Consider the following 27,977-nt stretch of genomic DNA (forward strand, 5'->3'; position numbering starts at 1 on the left):
GACCGCCAAGGCCTGGCCCCCCTCCACCCCCCTCGCCATGACAAGCACAGGGGCAGCTTCAGAACTGGTTTTATTTGGATAACTGACTGAAGGAGTCTCTTTGTAACCAAGATGGAATTCACAGTATGTTGTCACATTCACGCTTAAAAAATAGATCTCTATGTACAGGAGTTTGCAAATGGACGTAAACACACATTACTTCCCAAGTACATTTCTCCCTTCTCCCTGGAGAACAAAGAAAACAGCCATCCAAAGAGGCAACCCCTTCAAAATAACTGTAACACAAAGGGTGTATATATTCATAAACCAAAAACGTGGCTCCTCTGACCTACTGGGTATCGTGGGAGAGGATGTCACTGAATGAAAACAATGAAGACAGTGTGACTTCAGATGGAGCTGGACTATTGAAAACTGAGTTTCCAGGAAAAATAGGCACTGATTTCTAGGACGACAGTCACCCCTCACTGCAGCCATGTACTGAGCCAATATGGCTGGTGTTATAACACTCTCACTAGCACGAAGTCACCCGGTACAGCCTCGCGGTGACGCACGCAGGGTCAGGCACAGCCAGCGACGGCCTGCGCGGCTACACTCCAGCCAGTCTATCCCTCTCCAGATGGGAGAGCTTCCCAGTTCTACTTCCCATTCCTTCCACACTGCCGCTGTCTAGCTTTATACAAGGTACCCTGCTGCTCACCCCCTCCAGCTACTCTTCAAGTTGACTAGAAAAACTTTTGTTCTTTAAAAAAAAAAAAAAGGCATCAGGTTATCTCATCCAGGCTGCCCGCCCGAGCCCCCCAACGGGGGGCATGCCGGGTGGGGGGATGGGTGGGGGCACGGGGGGCTGTCCCCCGGGGGGGACGGCTGGGGGTGGGTAGCTGGCAGGGGGCAGGCCCAAGCCCGGAGGAGGGTGGGGTGGGACAGCATGGGTGGGGGGCAGGCGTGGGGGCGGGGGCGGGAAGTTGGGGTTGTAGGTGGGTGGAGGTGGGGGGTAGCCAGGCGTGGGTGGGGGGATGGTGGGCGGGGGAAAGGAGGCAGGGGGTGGGGGTACGGGTGGTGGGGGCGGGTTAGGGGGGTAGACGTGGGGGTGGTAGGGCAGGTGGGCGGGTGGGCCATAAGCGGGGGGCAGGGCACCGTAGGCAGGGCCCTCGGTCTTCATCATGGACTGCAGGCTCTGGTAGCCCTCGCCAGACATGTAGGAACTGGTGGTGGACATGCCGGTCATGTAGCTGGAGGGGGGTGGCGGTGGGGGCCGGTGCGGGAGCGGCGGTGGCTGGTGCACGGGTGCTGGGTGGGCCGGCGGAGGTATCTGGACTTTGGGGAGGTCGCTGGCATCCACGGGGCCTGGTGGTTCGGCCTCACCCAAGGCTGCCACGAGAGGAGGCTTCCGGTCTGCAGAGGAGAAAAGTTACTAAGTGGTCAGTCTCTGTCAGGGTGGAACGGCATTCCCTCGGTTTTCAGAGCTGCCCTGGGCAAAGGCTGTTCCACCCCTGACCAGGGGGCCTAGGCCAGGAGCTCTCATGGCCTCCCCAAGGCCGCTCCCCCAGGACCATCTTGCCAGAGGTACAGCAAGCACCTGTCACCTTGGTGGATAGGCGGCACCAGGCCTCTGTGCAAGCAAAGGGCCCGTGGCACGGCTTGTCCCTGGCCTGTCACGCGGGCTCTCTACCCAACCTAGCCACCAGCTGGCTCTGCAGACCCCGGCTCAGCCCTGCTGCTGCCTCTTCTGTCTGTCATTTGTGCGTCTCTGCCCCACGTCTGAGGGCCATGGCGCATGACTGCTACAGCTCCAGCCCTGAGCAGAAGGCCTGAGTTGGTCACACAAATGAGGGAGCATCTGAGAATATAACCCACAGGCTTGGACATCCCCCACGGACCCACAAGGTCGCAGTTTTGGCTGTTCTACTGAAGACACGTGAGATCACACCCCGCAGTTTCCTCTCAGAATGCGGCTTCCTCAAAGGATGAGTGTGTGTGCAGGTGCGTATGGGGAGACAGCACTTGGTATGGAGCATTCTCAGATACTCCTGTGCTCAGAGCCAGGCCAGGGCCGCCGCCCCTCCCTTAGGCTCCACAGCCCCCCGGGCCCGGGACCCCCTTTTTCCAAAGCCTCATCCAATCCAACAGTCTGTGCTCCCCCCTCCTCAGTCACTGCCAGACCCCAAAAAGATATCCCAGCAGGGGTGGCTGCTGCTTAGAATGGGTGTCGTTTCCCGAGGTGGCACAGAGTCCTGACAAAAACATTCACGGCAGAGACATGGTGGCCACGGAGGAGGGTTCCAGGCCCTGCAGCATGCCTGCATCAGAGGTCCCTGGAGTGCCACCTCTCGTTAGGCAGGGCTGGCACCTGTTCTGATTGCAGATAAGCCCTCAGGCCAGAGAGGTGGCCTGCCCGGGGGTCACACAATGGTGGCGAGGCCGGTGCCCCAAACACAGCCGTGGACCCCATGCTGCTCCACAGAGCGGAGCTCTACCCTGCTGCTCCTGCCAGAGGGGCATGAAGAACTCCAGGCCCCAAGAATGGCACCTCCGGCATGGGCCTGACCCTGGGGCCTGCCTGTGCTGGCCAGCACCTTCACCTTCAAGTGCAGAGGTCACACACACCTGCAGAGAAGCTGCTTAGTCCCCGATCAGGGCGAGGTGCCCTTTCTAGAAGCTGACTATAGGCACACACAGCCCTGAGCTCCAGGTCTGTGCAGAAGCACGCCAGCCACCTTCAATTTCCTCCCGTCACTCCACTGCCTCCTGGTCTGCCGACACGCACATCCATCTTTCAGAACCCAGCTCCCTCAGATCGCAATGCTGCTCGCTACCTCCCCAGGCTCAGGGCATTCCGATCCTCGTCCTTTGTTCACACCACGGGCGTGAACAGAAAGTGGTCTCTTGTTGGCACCTCCCCGTGCTCTTCACCCTGGCTCCCCAGGTGTGACTGCACACACTCCCACCAGACAACCCTTACACAGCGCTCCAACGCCACAGATGCCCCAGGCTCCTGCTCCCAGGTCTCCTTTCTCAGCCTCCCCTTCTGTGGCACACATCTGGATGTATTACTGAAGACCTTCCACGTGAGCTCCTGCGGCCCCCACCGCCCACCCGCCTTTGATTCCACAGCCCAGTCCCACACTTGACCTGCCCTCAGTCCCCTAGGGCCGCCGAGTGTACCCCAGGCCACTAGTCTGACCATCCGCAGTGGGAGTCACTCGGCCGGTGGGGGGGGGGCAGGGTGCTGTCCTGCTTCTCGGTGGCTCCTCTTCCTGTGTGCCCCCGAGCCAGCACATGGTGGGCCCTGACTGACCCAGGCCCCAAGGGCCGGCTCTCCTGCCTGAGCTGCAGAGTCCTCAGGAAGTCGGGGACAAAGCAGATGGTCCACAGATGCTGAGTGACCAGCGGCCGAATTTTCAAGCCAGGTTCACACTGCACTGGGCGGCGCGGGATTTGGCCCAAGGTGGAAAATGATGCTTCTATTTCTGCAAAGCTATAAACCATCATGGCTGACCAGAAACAGAGAATCTGCCACAGCCATACACGCCGAGGTGTCAGCCAGACAATCTGCCACAGACATACACACCGAGGCGTCAGCCACACACCTGGGGTGTCAGCCACACATGCTGACCGGAAACAGACAATCTGCCACAGACACACACGCCGAGGCGTCAGCCACACACGCTGACCAGAAACAGAGAATCTACCACAGACACACACGCTGAGGTCTGTCAGCCACACATGCCGAGGCGTCAGCCACACACGCTGACCAGAAACAGAGAATCTGCCACAGACACACACGCCGAGGTGTCAGCCACACATGCTGAGGCGTCAGCCACACACGCTGACCAGAAACAGAGAATCTGCCACAGACACACGCCGAGGTGTCAGCCACACATGCTGAGGTGTCAGCCACACACGCTGACCAGAAACAGACAATCTGCCACAGACACATGCCGAGGCGTCAGCCACACATACTGAGGTGTCGGCCACACACGCTGACCAGAAACAGAGAATCCGCCACAAGCACACACGCCGAGGCGTCAGCCACACATACTGAGGTGTTGGCCACACACGCTGAGGTGTCAGCGACACATGCTGACCAGAAACAGAAAATCTGCCACAGACACACACGCCGAGGTGTCAGCCACACATGCTGAGGCGTCAGCCACACACGCTGACCAGAAACAGAGAATCTGCCACAGACACACGCCGAGGTGTCAGCCACACATGCTGAGGTGTCAGCCACACATGCTGAGGTGTCAGCCACACACACTGACCAGAAACAGAGAATCCGCCACAAGCACACACGCCGAGGCGTCAGCCACACGTACTGAGGTGTCGGCCACACACGCTGAGGTGTCAGCGACACATGCTGACCAGAAACAGAGAATCTGCCACAGACACACACACCGAGGTGTCAGCCACACATGCCGACCAGAAACAGAAAATCTGCCACAGACACACACACCGAGGTGTCAGCCACACACGCTGACCAGAAACTGAGAATTTGCCACAGCCACACACGCTGAGGTGTCAGGCACACATGCCGAGGTGTCAGCCACACATGCCGAGGTGTAGCCACACACGCTGACCAGAAACTGAGAATTTGCCACAGCCACACACGCTGAGGTGTCAGCCACACACGCCGAGGTGTAGCCACACACGCTGACCAGAAACAGAGAATCTGCCAAGCCACACAGGCTGAGGTGTCAGTCACACATGCCGACCAGAAACAGAGAATCTGCCACAGACACACACGCCGAGCTGTCAGCCACACACGCCGAGGTGTCAGCCACACACGCTGACCAGAAACAGAGAATCTGCCACGAACACACACGCCGAGGCGTCAGCCACACACTGACCAGCGGGGAGGACGGCAGGCGGAAAGAACTGACGCTGACGGAGTCCAGAGAAGTCTCTAGAATAGCTACCACCCCTTAGAAAACACACAACTCCTGCCTTCTCTTGCTAATGCTTCATCTTCTGAACAACGCTATGTTCTTCACAACTGCCCCTGGGTCTCCAGTGATGCTGGGGAAGCTTCCTGGTTCGCGGTGTGCCTGAGAACGTTCTGCTCTTTAATTATTCTCCACGTGACTCTGTCAACAACTGGTTATTCATCCTGTGTACTGGGAAAAGATCCTGCCAACCGGAAGGAGATGAGAGACTGGAGTCTGACAGTGACCCTGCCCAGATTTGGAAAAACGCAAAGTTTGGCTTTCCTGACTCGGATTCTACATCTGCTCCTCCTGGGCAGGTCAGCGTTTCTGGAAGTGAGTGTGCAGTGAAGGTTCACACACACTTGCAACTCAGAACACACACAAAGCATCAGTTTGTAAAATTAAAGCAACTCTGAAATGTCCTTGATCATCAATGTCTCTCTTCATCTTGGCTGCCAAGTCCCCTCTGTAAGCGTGGTCCCAGGATGTCCCCAGTCTGCCTTCAGATGCACAGAGCCAGGCTGGCATGCTGTGGGCTATGCTCAGCAGAGACTTACCTGGAGGTGGGTGGGCTGGAGGCAGTGGCGGGTGGGTGGTGGTCTCTAGTTTGGGGATTTTAGATGGTGGTGGTTCTAAAAAGAAAGAGAATTAAAACACCACTCATACCTCCTCGTCTAGATAAACGTGTTAAAGAGAAAAAGATAATTACTGTTCAGGGATGTTTTTTTCTAACAAGCCTTTAGCAGAATGTGCAGAAGGTGTGGCCAAGCCACGGTGCACGAGTTCCGTCTGAGCAAACCCCCCGCCATGAAGACCTCTCCATTCTCAACAGCCAGGCCGCTTTCCGCGTCTGTCTGGATTTCCCCACTGGCCACTGCAGACCAGCTCTTCCACTGATGTGAGAACAGCAGGTGACAGCGCAGTTTCCCAGTGCCATCTATCTGGCATCCTCACTAGGGCACACAGCCCACAGACAGACCCCCAGAGGTCAATGCAATGTCACTGACCCCGAGGCCTCACAAGAGCAGGGTCCACCTGTCTCCTCTCACCTAGACACACTTTAAGATCACCTTGTCTCCCCCAAGTATTACTGCCAGCTGCCAGCAGGTCAGCAGCAGCACACAGCAGGCGGCAGGAGAGGCCTGGAGGTGGACATGCTGACGGGGAAGAACACTACGGCTCATAAGGGTCACCGCAGTTGGGCCATTTGGGGTGAAGGAAACAGTCCCATGCGCACACCCGTGTGCTTGCACACACCCCCCACCCCATGCACCCCACCCTTGAGGGGTGAGCAGCTGCGTTAAGACACCAAGACAGGCAGGCTACATGAAGTCCAGAACTGTCTGTTTAAGGAAGCCAAGAAAAGGAATTTCATCTTTTTGTTCGTCTGTTTTTGTTTTGGTTCTTTTCTTCCTGAAACTGACTTCTCTCCAGCTTGTACAACACAATGATTTCACCAACCACTTTCTCTGGCTTTCCTCTGTCCTGAACACAGGCCTGCTGGGATGGTCTACCAAGACCTAAACCAAACGGGGCGGCAACAGCTCTTCCGCACGCATAATCACATGTTGCCAGGCACATTTTTATTGTCCCTAAAGGCTCCTGAGTTGACACCTCTTGTCAGTACAATCTAAACTGCACACTCAGGGGATAAAGAGAGAAGATGGCGCACTTTTTACACCGGCAGAGAGAAGTTACTGATGGGATCTAGGCTTAGATTTTAAGGCCACTCAAAGGAAAGGATGTTTACTGAGAGAACCGATGAATTTAGAGTTTTGATATACAGACACGTAAAACTCAAAAACTAAAGGTTACAATAGGAAGTTACCTGGTGCTTTGTTCTCTTCTTTGGGAGAAACAACCTGTTACAAAGGAAAATAAGTAACTGTTAACCGAGATCCTGGGTACAGTGAGGAAAAAAATGATTACCCAGGAACTATGAGAATCATAACAGACAAAAATTACTTTGGCCTGAACTTGCAGGCAAACCATAGCACCTAATGGATCATTTCTGTGTTCTTCCTCTTTCCCTTTTCAAATTAGACAGAATCATTGACTGTCCTCCACCGTGAGTTCTGAGCAACACTGTTCCCAGGCCCTCTAATGCACGTTCCTAAATTTGGTCAGTGGTGTTTGCTGACGTGTGTGTACTCCACACGGCTTCCTTGGGGGCTTTGGATCCCCCACTGGCAGGTTTGAGTTCCTACCACTAGAAGCTTTTATCCATACTGTGTCCCTGAGAGAACCGCTCCTATAACCAGCACACACGGTAGAGCCAGACACCTGAGGAGGGAGACAGCTGCGGTACACGCACTGACAGACGAGGTCGAAGAGCCTGTCAAAGTGGACTCGCAAGACTCTCTCCTCTGAGCACACGCGCTTTCAGACCCCCGCAGTACACGCACTGACAGATGACGTCGGAGAGCCTGTCAGAGTGGAGGTGCGGCCTCTTTCCTCTGACCACACGCCTCTTCAGACCCCCGCGGTACACGCACTGACAGATGAAGTCGGAGAGCCTGTCAGAGTGGAGGCGCGGCCTCTTTCCTCTGAGCACACGCGCTTTCAGACTCCCGTAGTACACACACTGACAGATGAAGTCAGAGCCTGTCAGAGTGGAGGCGCGGCCTCTTTCCTCTGACCACACGCCTCTTCAGACCCCCGTGGTACACGCACTGACAGATGAGGTCGAAGAAGACTATCAGGAGTGGACTCGCAGCCTCTTTCCTCTGACCACATGCCTTTTCAGACCCCCCTCCCCAGACATGCCATCAGATGACGAGGGCAGGGGGTCCCCACGTGTGTGTGGTGTCCAGTGGGACCCCTTTTAAGTGGGAAGGGCACCGGGTGTGGTGTCGCACCTGAAGCCCACCGGCCCTGGGACCGCGGCCCACTCACCACAGCTCGTTTGGCCTGTCTGGGCGGACTCGGCTGTGGAGACGGCCTCCTGGGCTGCTGCGCTTGCGGCTGCTGCTGCGCGGGCTGCTGGAGGTCCTTCTGGGGCGGCTGGGGCGGCTCGGGGCCGTGAGGCTGCTGTGGCTGCTGCACTTGGGGCGCTTGTGGTGTGGGCTGCAGAGGTGGGGGCTGCTGCAGCTGGTGGGGCGTGTGGTGAGGCATCTGCTGTTTCCCCTGTGAGTAGAGGTCCAGGATCTGGTGGCAGATGTCTAAAGGCCAAGAGACGAGGCTGCTTACCACAGGCTGACATCGGAAACAAACACCTGGACCACTTTCCTTCCTGCCGTGATGCCCCTACCAGGACCAAGGAGCAGAGACCACCCCTGCAGCTCACCCGTCTCTGGGGTGCACACCACTGATGTGTACTTCCAACTCGCCAAAACCACGTGCTTCAGCACAGTGGAAATCACACTAGAAAATTTAACTAAAGATGCTTATGAAAAATAGTTCCCAGCAGGCTCTCTGGGAAAATCTACTTGGAGAACCCAGGGCTCGCCAGGAAGAATGCTTTAAACCAGGAACACCCTCGCAGGAGGCCTCGTGTGCCCAGCACCTTCCAAAACGTCGACAGGCACGTCCTGAACAAACTGCTCCCACCATCGCCTGTACATGGGTTTGGAGGTCCACTCTTGTATCTCAAATTTGCACAAACGTCCTGCAAGATACATCACCGCCACGGCTATGATCTCTGGTTCCCACTGCAGCGACAGGGTGGTGCACAGGCTGCCAACCAAGAAAAGAGGCCACTAAGCTGCTGTGCACAGACATTGAGACCAACCCATTGCCGGGAGGCTGCACACCACAGCTATGCTGTCATTTACCTTCTCTTCTCCAAACATGATCAAATAAAGTAGTAGAAATTAAAAATTAAAAAGAATCTTTGGTTTTCTAAAGGTACCAAAATAAGTGCCTTTAGCCATCGTTACCGATTTGTTTCTTAAGGAGTCACAAAAACTGTAACCTGTTCACAAATTGCTGTCATGAAATACAAATGAGATAGCACGTTTTCAAATCGCTGAAACCTAGCAACTGAACTCTTTCTTCAAATGAAACTTTACGAGAGGTCACGCATTACGTCAATCAAGTCTGAGAGGCTGCTGGAACTGCATGGATTTGGGAGGGCTGCAGCTCCATCCAGGGGTGCTGTCTCGTCCCTACCTCAGCCCCTCACCAGACCCCGGGCTCTGAAACCATCATAAGAAAGTCTCTTTTGCAGAAGCACTGGGTTCTAAGTATTCAGCTATCAAAATCCTCCAGTGTGTTGTCTGGGTTTATGTTTCAAGCTGACAATACAACTTCAGCTCCCACACCACTGTGGTCTGTCAGAGCAGAAGGAAACTACTCTGCTGCCGGGCACAAAACCCGGGCGCTGGGTCCAGCTCGGCAACTAACTGGACCTCTGAGCTGGGGCCGGTCAGTCTCCTCTGATACAAAACACGGGTTTGAACTGGAGAACCCATAAAGCTGCAGCCTATTCTAAAACAGCATAATTAACTCAACATTTGAACAAGTATACCTGTCATTTACAAACGTCCACGCCATCTGAACCAACTTTTGAATTTTGTTTTTATCACCTAGAAATGGGAAAAAAGATAAATAAATAGCAAAAAAAACCAAAAAACAAAAAACATACAAAGTATTTATTCAAAGCCTACCGGGTGCTACCCCCCTTGCCCCCCAACACACATACAGCCAAAGGGTTTCAGTGTGGGCACCAGGACATAAGGATGAGACTCCGCACCCTACCACTGTCCTTTCTCTCCACGTGACCCAGGCTGAGCCATCACTTATAGGAAACCAGGCTCCAAGGCTGATTCTATTAGGCTATTAAAAAATCCTGACTCATTTTCCTGCCTCCTATCACTTGGCAACTGGATGACAGAATCTGTTTATGCATACAAGAAAGCAGGGCTAACAGCAAAGAGTATGTCTGGGCAAGCTTTCCGTTCGGGAAGATCACACGCCGAGTCTCTGTCTTTCTCTTGTGAGAAGCATAACCTGAGTGCCATCAAATTGTAAAGACTTCATTTCAAAATGAGAAAGTTCTTTCAATATCTTTTTTTTTTTTTCTTACCTTTGAGTTGTTTTGCATATTTGAGCAGAAACTGGTACGGATGTTCCACCTGTAAATCAAACTTGATGGTCTGTAGTAGGATTCTCTCCAGGACCATTACTTCTTCCTAGAAAGAAAATAGCCTGTGTTGGGATGGGTACTTAGTCACAGGTCTCACACGGCATTAGCAAAGTGAGCTTTCCTATCTAATTATGCTCTCTTCAAGTTCTATTTTAGCCATTATTTTTCATACCCTTTCTCTTCTCTCCCACCCAGGCTTTTAACATGCTCAGAGACAATGATAAATTCCGAAAAGAGCTAAAAGTAGGAAGACAAAGTAATCAGAGTTAATTTTTAAAAAATACTGACAACGAAACAAAGATCCTTAGACATGTGATTACTTTCAGTATGTACGCGAACCCCCTTTACGAAATAAGCCTTGACTTCAGAGATGATTTCACTGAATTGTAGCTTCAAGCTCTCCATTAAAAAATTCAGTCTTTCAGAAAAATTATCAGGACTTTTCATAGAAAGCTTCACACAAGAAAGAGACGATGCTGGCCAGCTCCACGCAAACACGGACGGTGAGCTGTGCCAGATGCACACAGCTTGTGAGTGCGTGTGGGGTGGGGCGCGTCACTTCTGTGTTTAAATATTCCATCTATCCAAAATAAGCTGTCAGCATCACGTCCTGAGTACATCTCCTCTTGTATTTGAAATGCTACTTGAATCACATGCTACACTATCTGTGTACGTGCTCCTTGTGTGCGCTACCAGGCTACACACACACACACACACAATCAAATCTTTTCACTGAGCTGTTTGTCCGCTTCTGTAAAGGATCAAAGGGATTTAATATGTGGTGGGGTCGTTCTATTATTCCTCTTTTCCAAGATGTTTCTTATTCTTCCATATTTTTTCCCTACCTGAATTTTAGTTATCACTTTATCATTCCAGATAAAATAAAAGCTACTGATATTCTGATTGGGGACTCAATGAATTTAGAGAATAATTTAGAGAAAATGGACCTCTTAATAGTACCAACTTTTCCTACCAAATATTTATTGATTTATGAAAATCATCTTCTCAGTCTCTTAGTAGTTTTAAAGTTTTTCATTTTTGTGTTTTTCCACGTGGTTCCCGGGAATTTCTTACAAGGTTTGCTTCTCGCCACTTGATTTTCCCGGTGCTGCTGGAAGTGGGGTCTCCTCCTTTACCACACTTGCTAACTCTGAGACGGCCACAAACAGGTGCTTCTCTGCACAACTTGAGCGCACCCAGCACTTAGAAAACCCACTGCCGTCGAGTTGATTCTGACTCATAAAGGTCACACAGGACAGAGGAGGGTTTCCAAGGCTGTCATCTTTACAGAAGCAGACTGCCACATCTTTCTCCCTCTGAGTGGTTGGTAGGTTCCAAATGGCTGACCTTTAGGTTAGGAGCTGAGTGCTTAACCACTGTGCTCCCAGGGCCCCACCAAGCACTTAGACAACCTAGAACACAAGCGAGGCTCTGGGCGAGGAGAGGAGAGGAGAGGGCTCTGCCAAGGATGTCCCGTCCCGCAGATGACAGCTGTACAAACCACCAACTCTGGGCGGGGTGCGTCAAGTGGGAAGTGGTTGTCGCTGTGAGGCGTGGTGTTACCTCGCAGGACACAGACGATTCTACAAGGACTGACTGCTCCAAGTGGCACAGCAAGACTCTGGCTTTTCTACCCTAGCTTCCCAAACGTTCCCTTAGGAAAGCTTTTTAAAGTCTTAGAAACTTACACACACAATAAAAAAAATCCTGCTGCTTTTTTTTTTTTTTGCCAGTTTTTGTCACCACCTGTTTCCCAGAAGTGTCAAGATTGCTTCTAAATTTAGAAATAATCTCTTACCAAGTGTGCCAATGGGCTTCCCAGCTGCAGCCCATACTGCAGAGAGTCCACGGCCTGCTCACCCTTTATGTTTCAAAAACTCAGTTAAGGGGTGGGGGTGGGTCTGTGTGCAAGCAGCATTCCTCGGAGTAGCTGGCCCTTGGGTAGCCCCGTACTTGTCTGTGGAACTTGTCTGGGCCCCCACGCTGAATGCCCTCGCAGCACCTTTAAATTATCATTTAGTGAATTTATCACAGCTTGGAAACTGTTGATTACTTATGTGACTGTTTGATTAAAATCTATCCCTCCTGAGTCAACTGTAGGATTCATGAGAGCAAACCACATCTGTTTTAACAACTATTACACAGTAGCTGGAACAAGTATTTGTCAAACGCATGACAGACTAGTATTATGCAGAAAACTAAAAAATCCCAGTTAAAGCAACAATCCAAGGCAAAAACAGTTCAGCACCATTCACGGTCGCGGTGTGTGGTGCCTCCTGTCCTCCTCTCCGCCAAAGAGCTTGGCCTGACAACCGATTCCACGATGCCTTCACTGCTCCCAAATCTAGGGCCCCTTCCTGTGGCCCAGCTCCCTACTTCCAGACCTTGTCTGCATGTGACAGAGGAAGGGGGCTGGCTGCAGAGCCCCCTCACACACTCAGGTGGGCTGCACCCTAGTGTAAGTCCTGTTAGCACAAAAGTTCCCTTTTTCCTATTTCCCACTCCGCTGTGCCTGGACCAGGCCCTGGCCTCCGACTCAGTGAGACAGCGTGTCAGGGCTGACAGTAAAGGGGGTTGTCTCCCAAGCACCTGGAGACAGCACATGTCAGCCGCTGCCACATATCCTCACCTGCTGTGCCGCAGGTCTTTGCCAGCCACGGCTCATCAGCCACCCAGTTCATGGAGACCTGATTGCAGTACAACTTATTTCTATATCTAACTGTTGACACTAAGTATACTCTAACTGTTCTGTTAAACTCAACTACCATGGGCACTGAAAACATAGCTGACAGTATTTTTTAAAAGGTTGCATTTTTGATCATTCACATTTTTTATAAATAGGCAGATGGAAATATCTGGGTTTATAGTTCAGTGCAAGGGATAGAGTTACCCACACTGGTACCACTTAGACGGTATTAGCAGTAATTACAACCACAAAACACGCAGAACTATCGTGGGCCCCTGTTAAACGCTCCCAGCTCACAAAGACATGTGATAAATGCTGCTTGGCAGGGAGAAGGACAACCACTGGGGAGGTCATCCAAGCTGGCTAGGAGAAACGAGGCCTTAAGCAGCATGGAACTTCATGCCTTAGCAAGCTGTGGTTCTGAGTTTCCCCCCACAACATTCACTTGTCATTTATCCAGCCAATATCTGCTAAATGCCTACCCTGCCCAGCCACACTACTAAGCACTAGGCACAAAAGATGTGGTCTCTGCTCTCGTCGATCTTAGAGTTGAGAAGGGGAGATAGTTATTTCTGTGATGATTTGATTAAAATCTATCTAATTATAAGCTGTGATAAATTCTATGAAGAGTAATTCAATTGTGCTATAAGGGTACAAAGAGCCCTGGTGGCACAATGGTTAAGCACTTGGCTGCTAACAAATTGGCTGGTGATCTGAACCCACCCAAAGTCTCTGAGGGAGAAAGACCTGGTGATCCACTTCCATAAAGATGACAGCAAAGTAAACCCTATGGGGCAGTTCTACTCTGTCACATGGGGTCACTATGAGTTGGACTCAATTCAATGGCACCTAACAAAACATCAACAACATGAGGGTACATAAGAGGGCAATCTAGACGGGTGAAAGGAAAGCTCCCACCGGTTCCTGAACATGGTATTTCTAGAACATACTGAAAGACTGTGTACAGTTATTGCAGCACTGTTACGGACACTGGCAGGGGTTGAAGGAAGGGACAGGATGGATGGTCCGACCAGTAACAGCATCTGAGCGTCTGAAAAGAGCTGCAAATGTAAGACCTTCTTGAGAAGCAAAAGACAGAGTGTATGTGGTCATACTTTCTGTGTGACACGGAAGCTAGCTGGGGGTGTGACCCTGTCACCACCTCTGAAACTAAGAAGTCACACTGCTTCTGGGTCTAGGAGTGCTAGCAGCAGTGAGAGGATTTCCACCCATATCCATCAGGTGCTCAGAACGTTGCGTGGCACACTAGTGAGCACTAGGTAAGCGCAGACCACATTGTCTTCACTCCTCTTACAGAAGCAAGGAAGATGCCTTCTAAAGAAGGCCCACCCAGGACACAGGGACTGGCAGATACAGGGGCCACAGCCACCACCAACACAAAACACTGCATGCTAATGCTACCATGTGGAATCAAGTTTAGAAGGCAGAAAGTATGATTCTTACCTTTGGGTCATCTCCAAACTGGCCAAATTGTACATCATTTAACAAATTACGAGCTGTTTTGATGATATCTTTACATTTTTTGGGCGTTTCTTCTACCTTCCCAGCCAGAAAGAGACAACAAGCTCCTGTCACCTAAAAGAGAGACAAAAGCTCCTGACGTATTGGTACCAAAGACCACACAGATACAGAGCGAGGGCTTTCGGCCTTCACAAGAAGCCGGTCCTCTCATTTGCCAGCCTTCGTCTTCCTCATTCACAGGTACTCTGAGGGTTTCACATGAATGCTCTGGAAGTGTGAAGCAATCTTTACAAACACATATACTCCCCCAAAATCTGGCATATTTTAAATTTAATTTTCTTAAGGAAATGTCAAGTAAACAAGGTAAATGCCAAAAAGTAAAAAAGTCATGGAAAGAAAATTTCTCTTTATATTCTAGCCTTCAAGTAGCAGCTCCCCGAACAGTGCACTTTGCTGCTGAAGCCCGTGCCCCGTGATGGGCCGCTGGGCCGCTGCCTGCACAGTTTTCTCTCTTCCCCACTGTAGTCTCCACACCCCCTGAGCACCCTCACTGCTCCCTCTGCAGCTTCCTCTGCCACCCTAGTCCCTCCAAACACTGTGCCATGGATACAAAGCTGATTCTGACAGTCTCCCTCCTCAAGGGCCTCACAAGCTAGTGAGGAAGGCATGCATACAAGACTAAGTAATCTTAGGAAAAAAAACAGAAGGACCTCTCTGTTAAGTCTAATTCTGTCATCTCCTTCATGATATCCTTCAATCATTTCACTGCTTACCTACTGAAGTCCAATTTCCCTGCTACGGTCCGACCTAGCTGCCCTTCCACTCAAGGGTTCCACCTTCCCCTTCCCGTCAAACAGGCTTCCTGGCCACAGTGTCTTTGGTTGGCCTGGTGCTCCAACCCATCTCAGCATGTCTAGGCCCTACTACATTCAAGGCTGGCGCCCCTTCCGCGCATGTTCTCGGATCCCTCCGAGATGTAACTCATCTCTCCCTTGAATGCCACGCCCTCCATCTGTACTTCTCCGGGGGCCTCCCTTTTGACCATGTGTCTTGTACACATTATACGGCCTACTGTGGACTGAAAGCAACTTGAGGCAAGGTCCTCTGTGTCAGTTTCCTCCCTAGAGCAAAGAAAGACCCAACAGAGGGCAAGAAAGCAGCTGCTTTCAAGTGCACATTCAAAGAGTAACCAACCTGCTTTTTTCACCTTTACTGGGTTTCAATTACAAGCTCAAATTTATATTGGGAAAGGTAACAAAGAAGTAAACTTTTACCCAATGTACAGTGTGGACTACGGTCCATATTAGCCTAAAAAAAAAATATGAACATGGTTAACTGGAAAAAACAAAGTTAAAGCTTGATTTTGTTTATATGCACGACATACCTTTACAAAAATACTTCCTGGAAAATATGATATAAAGAGAGACTACAATCCATCCTCTAAAATTTGAAGACAGTATAGCTTACCCATCAGAAAATACTGTACGGACATAGTAAACGTGACAAATATAATGAAACGGAAACACTTACATATCTTGGGAATTGCTTGAAGGAATGAAACATATAGAAGCGATGAAAATAAATTATTCCAGTTGCCAGGGTATCATAGTGTCTGTTGTGCTGGTTAAGGACTTCAGCCAAGAATTTTTACAGGTTATGCTCTTAGGTAAATATGGAAAAACAATAAAGAGAAACAAAAACGACAACAAAACCAAGGTAAAGTAAATAAATACCAGTGGCCAAGCCTTGGTAGACAGGAATTTCAGGGCGTCAGGATTCTGGTACCAAGATTAGCCAGTTGAAGTTTTATGCTTTTAACAAGGCATAGCTTCACCTTCTTTTAAAAGCACCTTAATGTTCACTGAGATCCTAACGGGTGCTGGCTTTCCTCTTGGGTGGCCATTGTGCTCAACAGCTAAGTCTACACATTTAAATGATAGAGAAAGAATGGACAAACCCCTGAGGAGCAGAACAAACCATAAGCAACGTTTTCTAAGAGCTGTTTTAGTAGGAAATTACTGGGCATTTTGTCTACGGTACCTACTATGGGTGGGGAGGGGCCCTGGGTCTAACACAGGCTTCAAGGAGAATCAGGATACAGCCCCAAACGTGTACCCACATCAAAGATGAAGCGAGCCCCCTCCCGGCGGTACCGGGCCTCAGTGGCCGGGTCGAGTCCTTCTAGCTGTGAGGGTGTATGAGCCAAGTCTTTCTTATCCCAGTACCAACATGGTTTTGTGTGGTCCAGGTTTGCCGAAGTTACTGAAGGGCTTGAATTTTCTTTATTCTCCTTCATTTATTGAGGTAGATTCGTTATTTTCAAAAGGTTCTCTGAAAATGCTAGAATCCTAAGAGAAAGAGAAAAAGAAAGAAGTTGAAAAGGGATGCCATCTCCAGCTCATAGGTACTTTGGATCAAAGTTTCTCACAGAAACCACGCTATCAGTTATCCCATAGAACCCCAGGCTAATCGCCAAAGCTAATCAGTGCTACGGCCCACACACTATCCATAAATCCCACATTTCACGGGAGTTTAAAAGGAAGAGCATTTCCTCCCTCTTTCCTGAGTCTAAGGAGTTAAACCTAGACAAAACAGTTCAAAGAAACCAAGTACTCTCACTTTCCTTTCTGCCCTTCTTCACTCCACTCAGTTCCCTCATGCTGCTGGAGTTTCTATCAGTGAAACCAGGTGTCTGTCTTCCAAACCAAAACCAAACCCATTGCTGTTGAGCTGATTCCAACTCATAGTGACCCTCTAGGACAGAGCACAACTGCCTCATGGGGTTTCCAATGCTGTAAATCTTTACAGGAAGCAGACTGCCCCATCTTTCTTCTGCAGAGCAGCCGGTGGGTTCAAACCACTAACCTTTCAGTTATCAGCTGAGTGCTTTAACCACTGAGCTAAAAAAGTCCCAGACTTGACAGTATGCTCTCAGCTGACAAGGCCAGGGAGAAGCAGACATCTTACACACGGCTGCACCTAGAAGCAATGACATTCCCATAACAAGGAACATATCTAGCACCCCAGTCTTAGTTTCTCAAAACCACTACCTTCTAAAGGGAACCAGGACTCGCTGAAAAAAAATCTCATTCCAATTTGGGGCAGCAGCCTGCCTGGGATGTGCTCAGACTAACTGGAACCTTACCAAAAGGACACAGGAGCCAGCATGATGGGTTCCCACCAGGTACAGTCAGGGCAAGGTGCATATTAAAGAGAAAAATGACTACGATTGACTGTAAAACAGTGAATAAACAACCCGTGAGTCCACAGTAATATTAAAAAAGAAATATAAAAAATAAATCCACTTTGCTAGCAGTAGTGATAACTATTAGGAACAAAGTACTTTTACCTTAACAAAATGATCAAACTCAGCATCACTAATAGGGTGAAAACCCGCCATCAGGTGTATCCTGATGAGGTAACAGGAGATAAACACTACCTACGTGGCGACCCTGTCCCCCAAAAGCTTTTAGATTTAACTCCCAGTTTACAGTAAATACTGGGGGTAGAAGAACAACTTCAATGGCACAACAAGGAAACCACTGGTCAATTCCAGAATGTGGAGAGTCAACAAGACTGGAGGGCTAGTACTGGTCTCTTCACAAAAGTCAATGCCATGAAAAAAACCAAAAAGGTGGGAGGAACTGTCCTAGATTTAAAAAGGCTAAAGAGGGGTAACAACTGAATGCGATGTGTGAAACTTGACTGGATCCTGTTTTTAAAAAAAGCTATAAAAGAAATTTTGAACAATTAGAGAAATTCTAACGTGGCCTGTATACTAAGATAATATTAGGGAGTACTGTTAATTTTCTTAGGGGTAAAAGTAATATTGTGACTACATAGGAGAACGAATTTATTCTTAGGAGCTGCAGGCTGAAGTATTTAGGGTAAAATATCCTGATGTTTAGGAGCCATGGTGGTGCAGTGGCTAAAGTGCTTGGTTGCTAACCAAAGGTCAGCAGTTTGAACCCACCAGCCACTCTGTGAGAGAAAGCTGTGGCAGTCTGCTTCTGTAAACATTTACCCGTTACCTGTTGCTGTCTTGACTCATAGCAACCCTAAAGGACAGAGCAGAACTGCCCCACAGGGCTTCTAAGGAGCGCCTAGTAGACTTGAACTGCCCACCTTTGGTTGGCAGTCACAGCTCTGAAACACTACAGCACCAGGGTTTCCCTGTAAACATTTACAGCCTTGGAAACCCTAAGGGGCAGTTCTACCCCATCCTGCAGGGTCACTGTGAGTTGGAACCCACTCAACAGCAGTGGGCTTGGTGTTTTTCAGTATCAACATATTTGGTATCAACAATGCTTTTAACTTTCCAATGGTTTGGCCAAAACACAGTCACGGAGTGAATGTCATGACATGTTAACAGGTGTCCAGTCTAGGCCACAGGGTGAACAAGCAGTCACTGTATGGGTCTTTCATGTAATAAAAAGTTGGGGGTGGGGTGGGGAGAAATCAGATCAGACTGTCTAGGAGACTAGCAGGAGCCCTTATGTCCTTACCCTGTCTAGATCAGAATTCTTTAGTTGTCAAGGACTGAATACTTGCTTATATGTGGGTGCTGGTTTTTAAAATTCATTTTCTAAATTGAATTATTGCATACAACAGGAAAAGTACATAAATTTTAAGTGTACAGTTGATTGATCTTTTTGGCTTTTTCATGACATGGACTTGTATGAAGAGACCAGGTACTGACTCTACTGTCATTCTGGATCTAATAGTTTTCTTGTTGTGCCACTGAACTTGTTCTTGTTCTGTGTAATACCATTCAGACTGAGAAACTATTACCAAAAGCTCTCCTCGTGCCTCTCCTGACAACTAGCCCCCAAAGAAAACCATTATCCTGACCTCATCGCCATCGATTTATTTTGCCTGTTTTTGAAGGCTGGTGAAATGACACACTACCAATTCTTTTACATCTGGTTTCTTTTGCTTAATATTATGCCTGCAGGATTCATCCCTGTTGTTCCAAGAAGCAGTATGTGTTCATTCTTATTAACTTATACAGTAGTTTTCAACCAGGGAGGCTTCTGTGTCCCACAGGGCATTTGACAATGTGTAGAAACACGTCTTATTGTCATAACTGGGGGGAATGCTACTGGCGTGTAGTGGGTAGAGGCTAGGAATGCTGTTGAACATCCTACAATGCATAGGACCAGTAAAACTAAAATCTATTGTTGCGAGTTATAGTAATTCTATAGAAGAGAGCAGAAATGCCCTGCAACGTTTCCAAGGCTGTCATCTTTGCAGAAGCAGACTGCCACATATTTCTCCTCTGGGGTGTGTGGTGAGTTTGAACCACCAACCTTTTGGTTAGCACCCAAGTGCTTAACCACCACACCACCAGGGCTCCTTACTGTATAAGACTGGCCCCCACAACAAAGGATCATCTGGCCCCAAATGTCAATAGGGCTGAGCTGAGAAACTCTGTTGTATGATACTCTGTTCTATGACTATACCAAAACTTTTCTGTTCTCAGAACCAACTCAAGGGCAACAGGTTTGGTTTTTCAGTTTATCTATCCATTCTGTTGTGGACAGACATTTGAAATGTTTCTGGATTTTGATTATTAACCATAGCAATAAACGTTCATATACATTCTTGCAGAGTAGAAGAAAAACTGGCCAGTTGGCTGAGGGAATCCTAGCTCAGCACATCTGTGATTTACTCATGGTACACTAGCTGGGAATCTCTACTTTAAGATACGTTAACCTAACTCTTCTCTGTGTTCTTATTCATTCAAATATTTGCTGAGCATATACTACAAGCCAGGCCTCAATGATACAGCAGGGAACAAGGGACATGAGGTCTTTGCCCCCAGAAGCTTACTTCCTAGCCGGAGAGACAAAGAGCAACAAATAATGTAAGGGCCATGAAAAAACCCTAAGGCGTGGGAAGGGGAGAGGGTGATGATGCCCAGCGCTGTGTAACAGACACGGACAGAGGACAGAGCAGAAGGAAGATCAGTTAGGAGACCACTGCAACCCTCAAAGTAATGCCTACTCTGGGTCTGCCCCTGGACGATGGCAGTGGGGAAAAAGGGGACATCACAACTGGCAGTGAGGCGACGAGTGGCAACAATGATTTCAAGTTTGAATGACAGAGAAGAGGGGTACTAAAATGAAAAATGGGGAAGACATGAAAAAGCTTGTATCAGTGGGTGGGGGGCAGGAAGAATTTGGTTCTATACATGCTGGGTTTCACAAGAATTTTTAACACACTTGTACAAATATTAATCAGGCAGATAACAGAGGTCTCTTGAAAGCTGGAAATAACTTATGTATTTGGAAGAATACTGAATATACCATGGGCTGCCAAATGAACAAACACATCTGTCTCGGAAGAAGTACAGCCAGAATACTCCTTAGAAGCAAAGATGGCGAGACTCCATCTCGATTACTTTGGACATGTTATCTGGACGGATCAGTTCCCAGAGAAGGACATCATGCTTGGTAGAGGGCGAGCAAAAAAAGACCCTCGACGAGATGGACTGACACAGTGGTTCTAACAATGGGCTCAAACATAGCAACGACTGTGAGGATGGTGCCAGCCCGGGCAGTGTTTCGTTCTGCTGTGCATAGGGTTGCTATGAGTTGGAACTGACTTGACAGCACCCAACAACAACAACATAGAGATGACAAGTAAAGTCGAGGTGATGGATGGAGTGATGCGGAGAGTGAAAAAGAAGAGGTGTGTGGACAGAACTCTGATGAACAACTACCTGCTGGAAGAATCATCATCAAAGGAGAAACAGGGTGGGAATGGTCAATGAGGTGGGAAAATTCGCATCCTTAATTACTAAGAAACCCAGAGATGCCAGTTTTAAGCTAGAAGTGGTAGTCAACAGGGAAAAATGTTACAGAAAAGTTAAAGGATAAACAATTATGAAAAGGTTACTACAAAGGGTGATTTAGTGCTTACTACAGATATTAAAAATTGTGCTGATGTTTGCTTAACTCTGTGAAATACTAAAAAATAACGAACTGTGTATACTTTAAATAGGTGATTGGCATAATATGTAAATTATATATAGCTCAATAATGGGGACACACAGTGTGGTAAGATGGTTTCCTTTTGTATGGCCTTCTTCGCCTTGGACTTGTAACTCCCACCCAAGTGACTGGGCAGGACTCTGCGATAGGGGAATTGTAGCCCACCAAAGGGATTGGTCAGTTCTGCCATGTCGCTGGGCTTGAAAGGAGCCCTTCCAGAGGTGGGAAAAGAGAGAATCCCACCACCACCAAGGAAGAACAACAGCCAGAAGCCAGCACATCCTTTGGGCCTGGGATCTCTGGGCTGAGAAGCTCCTGGAAGCAGGACCCAAGAGAGAGCGAGCCATAAGCCTCAAGACAGTGAGAAATGGTAGCAGGAGAGACCTGGCAGCAGGAGACGAGATGGTGGGTTTCCCAGCTCAAGGAGAGAGAAAGCTGAGTGCCTTTGGGCAGAGGCCTAGGCCAGGGAGAGGTGTGCCTGCAAGCGCAGCTAGGAAGTGGCTGTCTTGATGGAACAACTATATCCTTGAGTGTTCCTGATCCTGAATTATAATCTGCTACTTCCCTAATAAGCCCCATAATCATGAGTATTGACTGTGAGTTCGGTGTGGCTACTGCAATGACTTAGTGAACCCAGTGGAGAAGCAGGGTGCCGTTGGTGTTGGAATTGGTAAAGTGGCCTCCGCCTCATAGGAATCAGCCTTGGCCTGTTGATATTGATTCTTCTTCCCCCTATGAAGTCAGAGGTCAGACACTGCCCCCAAGCCCTTTTACACACACACATATACATAAAAGAACATTTTTAGAAGTGCAGTGGGGCAGAAGGGAGACAACAAAGAGTTAAGGAATGAACACGCTAATTAATAGGTTATCCTTCTGAGACATCTGCTGCTCAAAGAAGTGACAGGTGGAAGAGCAGGGGGCAGGCTTTTGTTGTTGTGTCTTGTTTTGTACCATAAAGAGAATGAGGCTGTCTGAAGCCAAAAGGAAAGGAGTCACCAGAGGCGGGCAAACCAGTCCTGAAGAGGAGATAACTGGCCAAGGGTCAATAAAAACAGAGTAAGAAGGTTAAACTTAGAAGGGAGGCTCTTTCTCTGAGACAGAGAGAGGTAAAGGAAAAGTTTGAGGAAGACAAAGAACAACCCAGTAGAAATGCAATAGGCGTGGAAAAGAATCTCAGCCCATATCTGAGCCTGTTTTACCTTGTAGCCACTGGCGAAGCCCTACGCTAAGGATCTAATGTAGGCACTGTTAGGCTCTGGGGCAGAAGGAACCATACGTGAAATACAGTGAAAATAAAAGTCCATAAATAGCACAGAGACAGTTCTCTCATCATTTACCTCACAGAAAAAGCTCTTGCCTCAGTTCTATTCCCTGTTACTTCTTTAATTATCTTTTCACAAGACCCTAAATTACAGAATTTCTCATCAGCAACTCGTATTACTGTGAAGCCGACTGAGAGGTTTATGAGCTCTATGAAACAAATATCCCTCCAGAAACAAACAGCATGTCAAGGCATTTCAGTAACATCTTTCAGGATATATTATTTTACACGACAATAAATTAAATGCCCTTTCAACATTTAAAACCATCAACTCTTACAGCTGGAAATAATAGTAGCCACTTAAATATTACGCAGTTCTCTCACTCAGTACAGAAATTCCTTGTTAAATAACAGAAATATTCGGTCAGTCACCAACCTTCATTTAGTCACCTGCACTGACCTGTTGCCATTGAGTAGATTGCGACTCATAGTAACCCAATAGGACAGAGGAGTACTGCTCCTTAGGGTTTCCTAGCCTGTAATCTTTACGGAAGCAGATTGCCACATCTTTCTGCAGTGGAGTGGTTTGTGGGTTCGAACCACCAACCTTTTCAGTTCACAGCTGAGCGCTTAACCACTGCGCCATCAGGGCTCCTTCTACTTTCATTAATTAATGGGACCTTACTTAAAAAAAAAAATTTTAGTTTTTTTTTTACTAGTTTACAAAGTAGCCTATGGCATTGCTGGGTATTAACAACTGATGTTCACATTAATTCTTATAAAATTAATATATTGATTTTTATCTATGCAGCTCATCTGCCATCTGTTCCACTCGTCACCTAGATTTGGTATATAAACGGTACAGAATACTGAATGAATGAAATCTACCTTCCAACAACCCTCTGTAACTCCCACCATGGCGTCTAGCTCTTGAAGCCTTGAGAGCTGCAGAAAATACATTTCCCTTATCTGCTGATGGCCCTTCAAATATGTGAAGACAATTTTTACATTCTTTGGTCTTCTCTGAGGTAAAGAAACAGCCCCATTTTCTTAAACATGGCGTTCAGTGTTTCCAGGTCCCTCTTAAACATTAGCAATCAAAATGGAAAACAATACTCTTGATACCTTCGCAGTACCTGGGAAGAGGGAGACTACAATATTCAGTAGCACATCCATGGGGTGTCCACTGAGTGGCAGGATCCCTCCAAGCTATGTATTCTTATCCTCACATTTTATCACTGAGAAAACAGGGCCAGAGAGACATGAAGCAACTGGCCCAATTCAAACAGCTAGTCACTAAGAGGATGGCACAAGACCAGACAGTGCTTTGTTCTGTTGTATGCTATGAGGCAGAACTGACTTACGGGCACCTAACAACAACAGTCGCTAAGAGCCACAATTTGTCAATCTGCACACAACTTTACTTCTGTGAGTGGAACAGTACATCCTAGAACCGTTTTTGCAAGTCAGGTCTTCCTCATCTCAAACACATACAAATGAGTTTCTGTAAACATAACCACCCCTGATAAATTTATATCTTGTCAGTTTTGCCCTGTTATTTTAGCCGCTAAGAGCTCTGAATCCTGAGAGTTATCAAACATGCTAGCTATCGCTACACATCCTAAGTACATTCAGGAATTTGAGAAGCATGCCTCTCATACTCTCAAAGCTGGTAATAAAAACTGCTGAACAGAGTAAACAGGCCCCAAGGGCAAGACCATAGATAGCCCTGTAGCGTATCTCTAAAGAACTCCCTTCAGGCTGGTATCAACCTATTAACCAACAGTTTGTTGTTGTTGTTAGGTGCCATCCAGTCTGCTCGCAAATTCATAAACCAACAGTTCAGGTTTGGTAATCTGAATGGATATAAATCCACCCAGCTAGACCTTATTCAATGTACATTTACTCTTCTGCTTACTAGGACAGGAAGAGACAGTATGTTCAGAGTTCTAAGGAAACCTAAATGGACTCATGTCCGGCAGCCCCTACCTACCATCAGTCTAGTAAATTCATCACAAAAGGAAATAAGATTTGTGTCACCTTTTTTCTTACTGAAGCTATGCCGGTTTGATGGAACTAGTTCTCCTTTTCCAAGCACTTACAGACTCTTTCTTTGCTCTCCCAACAAGATTCTAAGACAGATTAATAAACTCTAGCATCTAAAACGGGAAGCCCTGGTGGTGTAGTGGTTAAGTGTTACGGCTGTTAACCTAGGGGTCGGCAGTTTGAATTTGCCAGGCGCTCCTTGGAAACTCTATGGGGCAGTTCTACTCTGTCCTATAGGGTTGCTATGAGTCGGAATCGACTCGATGGCACTGGGTTTGGTTTTTGGTTTAGCTTCTAAAATTATCTAATTGCTCTCTGTGAAAACTGAGACATTTGTGTCTTCAGTCTTCTACCCTTAACCACACCTCTTAGGACTTCTCAAAAGCTATGAATAATGACTTTACAATCTTATCTGCAAGTGAGTCACATATAACCCAATTAGACATTCCCTTACAATCTTCTCTTGTTTGACCTATCTAACTTTTAGAGAAAACATTTTTCTTCCTTTTAGACACTTGGTAAACTCACTGCCCTCAAACAATTTCCTGAAACGAACTAGCTCATCTTATAGGTCAAAATGATAACCATTTTAAAAAATATTCAATTTTAGAAATGGCATTTAAAAATTTAAAAACTTGATTAGCAATTAAAAATTTTTTTATTACTTGTGGTACAAACCACATTTTCAAAATGGAACAAACATTAACCACCATCTATACAAGAATCAGCTAATACGTCTGAATTATGCATCACTACATAATCAAACCTAGACAAAAGGAAAAAAAACTCTAAAATTAGACACTAACAGTAGCTACTCTGAATAAAACAATCCTGGATATTTATTACATTTACAATCAGGGTTATTTAACAGGCAGGCATCCTAAGTACACTCACATTTTTCAAGCCAAATGTCTAGCAATACTGTCCCTATTGCCATCATCCATCCATTCATTCATTTGGCAGTAATGAGAGCTTACTGTAAGGCAGGCACTCTTCTAGGCGCTGGGAATACAAGGCTGAATAAGAAAAAATTCCTCCAGAGTTGCTGATGGAGACTGGAGAAGCCTCGAGAGTACAGCCCCCAGGCACTCTCTTAACTCAGTAGTGAAGTCACTCCCGAGGTTCACCCTTCAACCAAAGATTAAACAGGCAAACAACAACACAGGTGAAAAACACACTTCTATAGTTGGGTCACACACCAGCCCAAAAGCAAAGATGAGAAGGTAGGAAGGAGCAGGAAAACTGGATGAACGTTAACAGGGAACCCAGGACGAAGAAGGGGAGAGTGTTGACACATCGCTGGGTTGGCAACCAATATCACAAAACAATTTGTGTATTAAAAAGAAAAAATTCCTCTCTTCATGGAGCTTTCATTCAAGGAACATCATTCACACAAACCTTTAACAGGCGCCAGTTGCAAAGCGCTGTGTTAGATATCTCTAATGAGCGATTTAGACAGAGGGTCACAAACATTGCCAACTTTGTCTCACAATCATAAAAGGCCATCCTCAAGTAACTGCTCTTTAAAGTCGTTCCGAATGCCAGATGACTTAGCGAAAGCTGTGTTTACCTGGCAATCCAAATTTAGGAAGCGTTACTGATCTTACTTGGTGCATCTACTAGTTTAAAAGCACTTAGATAACCTCTAGGCCTACTCCTCAACTTCCTAAAGAAGGATTCCCCTAGTATCAAACGGAACCAAGCTAAACCAAACCAAACATCCTAGAGAGCGCTGGCAAAGACGATACTGAGGTAAGAACTAATCTAATCACAGTAGCGCTTTTCCCTCAATCTTAGTCCTCCCTTGTTACACGGCTCTTTCAAACTCCAAAGCTGGAGTACACCAGACTATGGAAGAGTCCTGTGGAGAGCAGGCTAGCTGAAAGTAAATGAGGAAGGAAACAACATGTGAAGAAAGGAGATAAGATGATGTAACCTAGAGGAAAAAAACAACTTTATCAACAGAAAAACCGGGACCAGCTAAGGCACAAAAAAGGACTTATCGATATCAACCAAACGGGCTCCTAGAGCTCCAGCTAAGTCCTAAACAAGTACTTACCAACGCCAACCGAAAGGGCTCAGAAAAGCCCCAACGTGTAGAAAAGAAGAGACAGTAAGGCTCAACTTTGCTCGGAGCATATCAGAGCCACCCCCTTTAGGACAGTGGAAAAGCGGTGTGAGACCCCTCACCTGCCAGAGGACTCCCTGTGCGACAGGTTGATCGACCGGGGTCCCAGAGCCAGCTGAGTTCGGAAGTAAGGGCGATGGGCCTTCGAGTCACCCGGGTCTCCAGTCAGTCTGAAGGGAAGTCGATCCCCTCGCGACCCTAGCTTGACCAAAGTCTCACTGAGGTAGAGGCCTGATATAGGGCTCCTGAGCCTAACGAGACAACGTCGTCAACAGTGGCAGAGGTGTCTGGACTTTGGACCTTAGACTTTGGCGTTTGTCTGCCGTAAGCTTGCTTACTCTTTTTCTCTTACCCTTTTGGTGACTGAGGCCTCTGGCGTCCGGCGTAACCAATAACCCGTGTGTTTAATAATTAATAAGAGACATTGTGGAAAGACACAAATCGTTTGGAGTAGTCGATAGCGACCCTCTCCTCACGACAAGTCCCCAAAGTCTCAGGCCTAACCAAGGACGACACACCTCGAAACTGCAAAGAAATGGAGAGTTGGCGCCCGTGCGGCTAAGAGTGTGCGAGCCTAAGTCCCCCGCCGCTTCTCTTCACTTGCTAGAAGGTCCCCGAACCCTGACTGCGCCTCGCGGCGAGGGACGTTACTTGCTCCAGCGTCCTGCTGGGCTCCCCGCCCTGTCCCTGCGCCTCAGACCCTCTCTCGAACCCCGCCCCGCACCCCCTGTCTTCCGCTAACTTCAATATGCACCGGGGGATAGCGGAGGGAAGCGGAAACCAGGAAGGGAGGCTCCGCCAGCGGACGGCGACAGCTGGTCATACCCTCCTCCGACCTCCAGGTCCGCAGGAGGTGGGTGCCGCTGCCCGCTGTCCCTTGGTCACTCACCCCTCGCCTCAGGTAAGCCACTTAGCGACGACCCTCCTTGCCGACTGCGGCCATCTTGGACATGGAACGTCAGGGCGCCTACGTCATCGCGCTGCGTCTCGCGACGGAAAACAAGCGCCGGGGGGCGGGGAGAATAGGGCCTGTCAGCCAATCAGAAGAAAGTATCGCCTTTTTCCCCCCCTCCAAAAAAAAAAAAGGAAAAGCTGCCGGTGTCTTCCCCGCCCCTCCCCGCCCCTCCCCGCGGGTCAGTAGTTGCTGCGTGCAGGCGGTGGAGCCGGCAAAAAGGCCATCCCGCCGGCCCCGCCCCGGGCGAAAGGGATTAGGAAACAACCGAACCTGCTAACGGAACTCTGACGCGAGAGGCGGGGCCTGGCGCGCACTTTGTCCAATTAAAGCTCGGGCATGGGAGCAACCCAACCAATGGTGACGCCGAAGCTGGCGGGGGCTCAGGCGGCCGCTCTCGCCCCCGGGAGCCC

General features: G+C 48.3%; 1 protein-coding gene across 7 annotated transcripts; it reads right to left on the reverse strand.

Moving 5' to 3' along the window:
• Window positions 1–51: 51 nt before the first annotated feature.
• CCNK (cyclin K) lies at window positions 52–27,973 on the reverse strand. Of its 7 annotated transcripts, XM_064292991.1 has the most exons (14): window positions 27,838–27,973; window positions 26,675–27,641; window positions 25,462–25,612; window positions 17,325–17,412; window positions 16,279–16,527; window positions 15,710–15,791; window positions 14,162–14,293; window positions 9,952–10,057; window positions 9,394–9,451; window positions 8,431–8,600; window positions 7,821–8,086; window positions 6,754–6,787; window positions 5,483–5,557; window positions 52–1,392 (listed from the first exon to the last, which is right to left on the reverse strand). In XM_064292991.1, exons 5-14 carry the CDS (start codon window positions 16,473–16,475, stop codon window positions 767–769), a joined length of 1,746 nt encoding a protein of 581 aa, XP_064149061.1. In that variant the 5' UTR covers window positions 16,476–16,527; window positions 17,325–17,412; window positions 25,462–25,612; window positions 26,675–27,641; window positions 27,838–27,973; the 3' UTR covers window positions 52–766. The 7 variants fall into 7 exon arrangements, with proteins under 7 accessions (XP_064149061.1, XP_064149062.1, XP_064149060.1 ...); XM_064292992.1 differs by lacking the exon at window positions 25,462–25,612; XM_064292990.1 differs by lacking the exon at window positions 17,325–17,412.
• Window positions 27,974–27,977: the final 4 nt, after the last annotated feature.

Source organism: Loxodonta africana, chromosome 10 (genome assembly GCF_030014295.1).
Source record: "Loxodonta africana isolate mLoxAfr1 chromosome 10, mLoxAfr1.hap2, whole genome shotgun sequence".
Lineage (NCBI taxonomy): Eukaryota > Metazoa > Chordata > Mammalia > Proboscidea > Elephantidae > Loxodonta > Loxodonta africana.

Excerpts from the sequence above, each read along its gene's own strand:
- CCNK (XM_064292992.1), bottom strand. The coding sequence starts at position 16,475 with ATGAAGGAGAATAAAGAAAATTCAAGCCCTTCAGTAACTTCGGCAAAC. Across the intron at positions 15,792-16,278 it reads GTGGGTACACGTTTGGGGCT|ACACTATGATACCCTGGCAA; the intron begins GTATCCTGATTC and ends CCAGCACAACAG. Across the intron at positions 8,601-9,393 it reads TGGACGTTTGTAAATGACAG|CCTGTGCACCACCCTGTCGC; the intron begins GTATACTTGTTC and ends CTTGGTTGGCAG.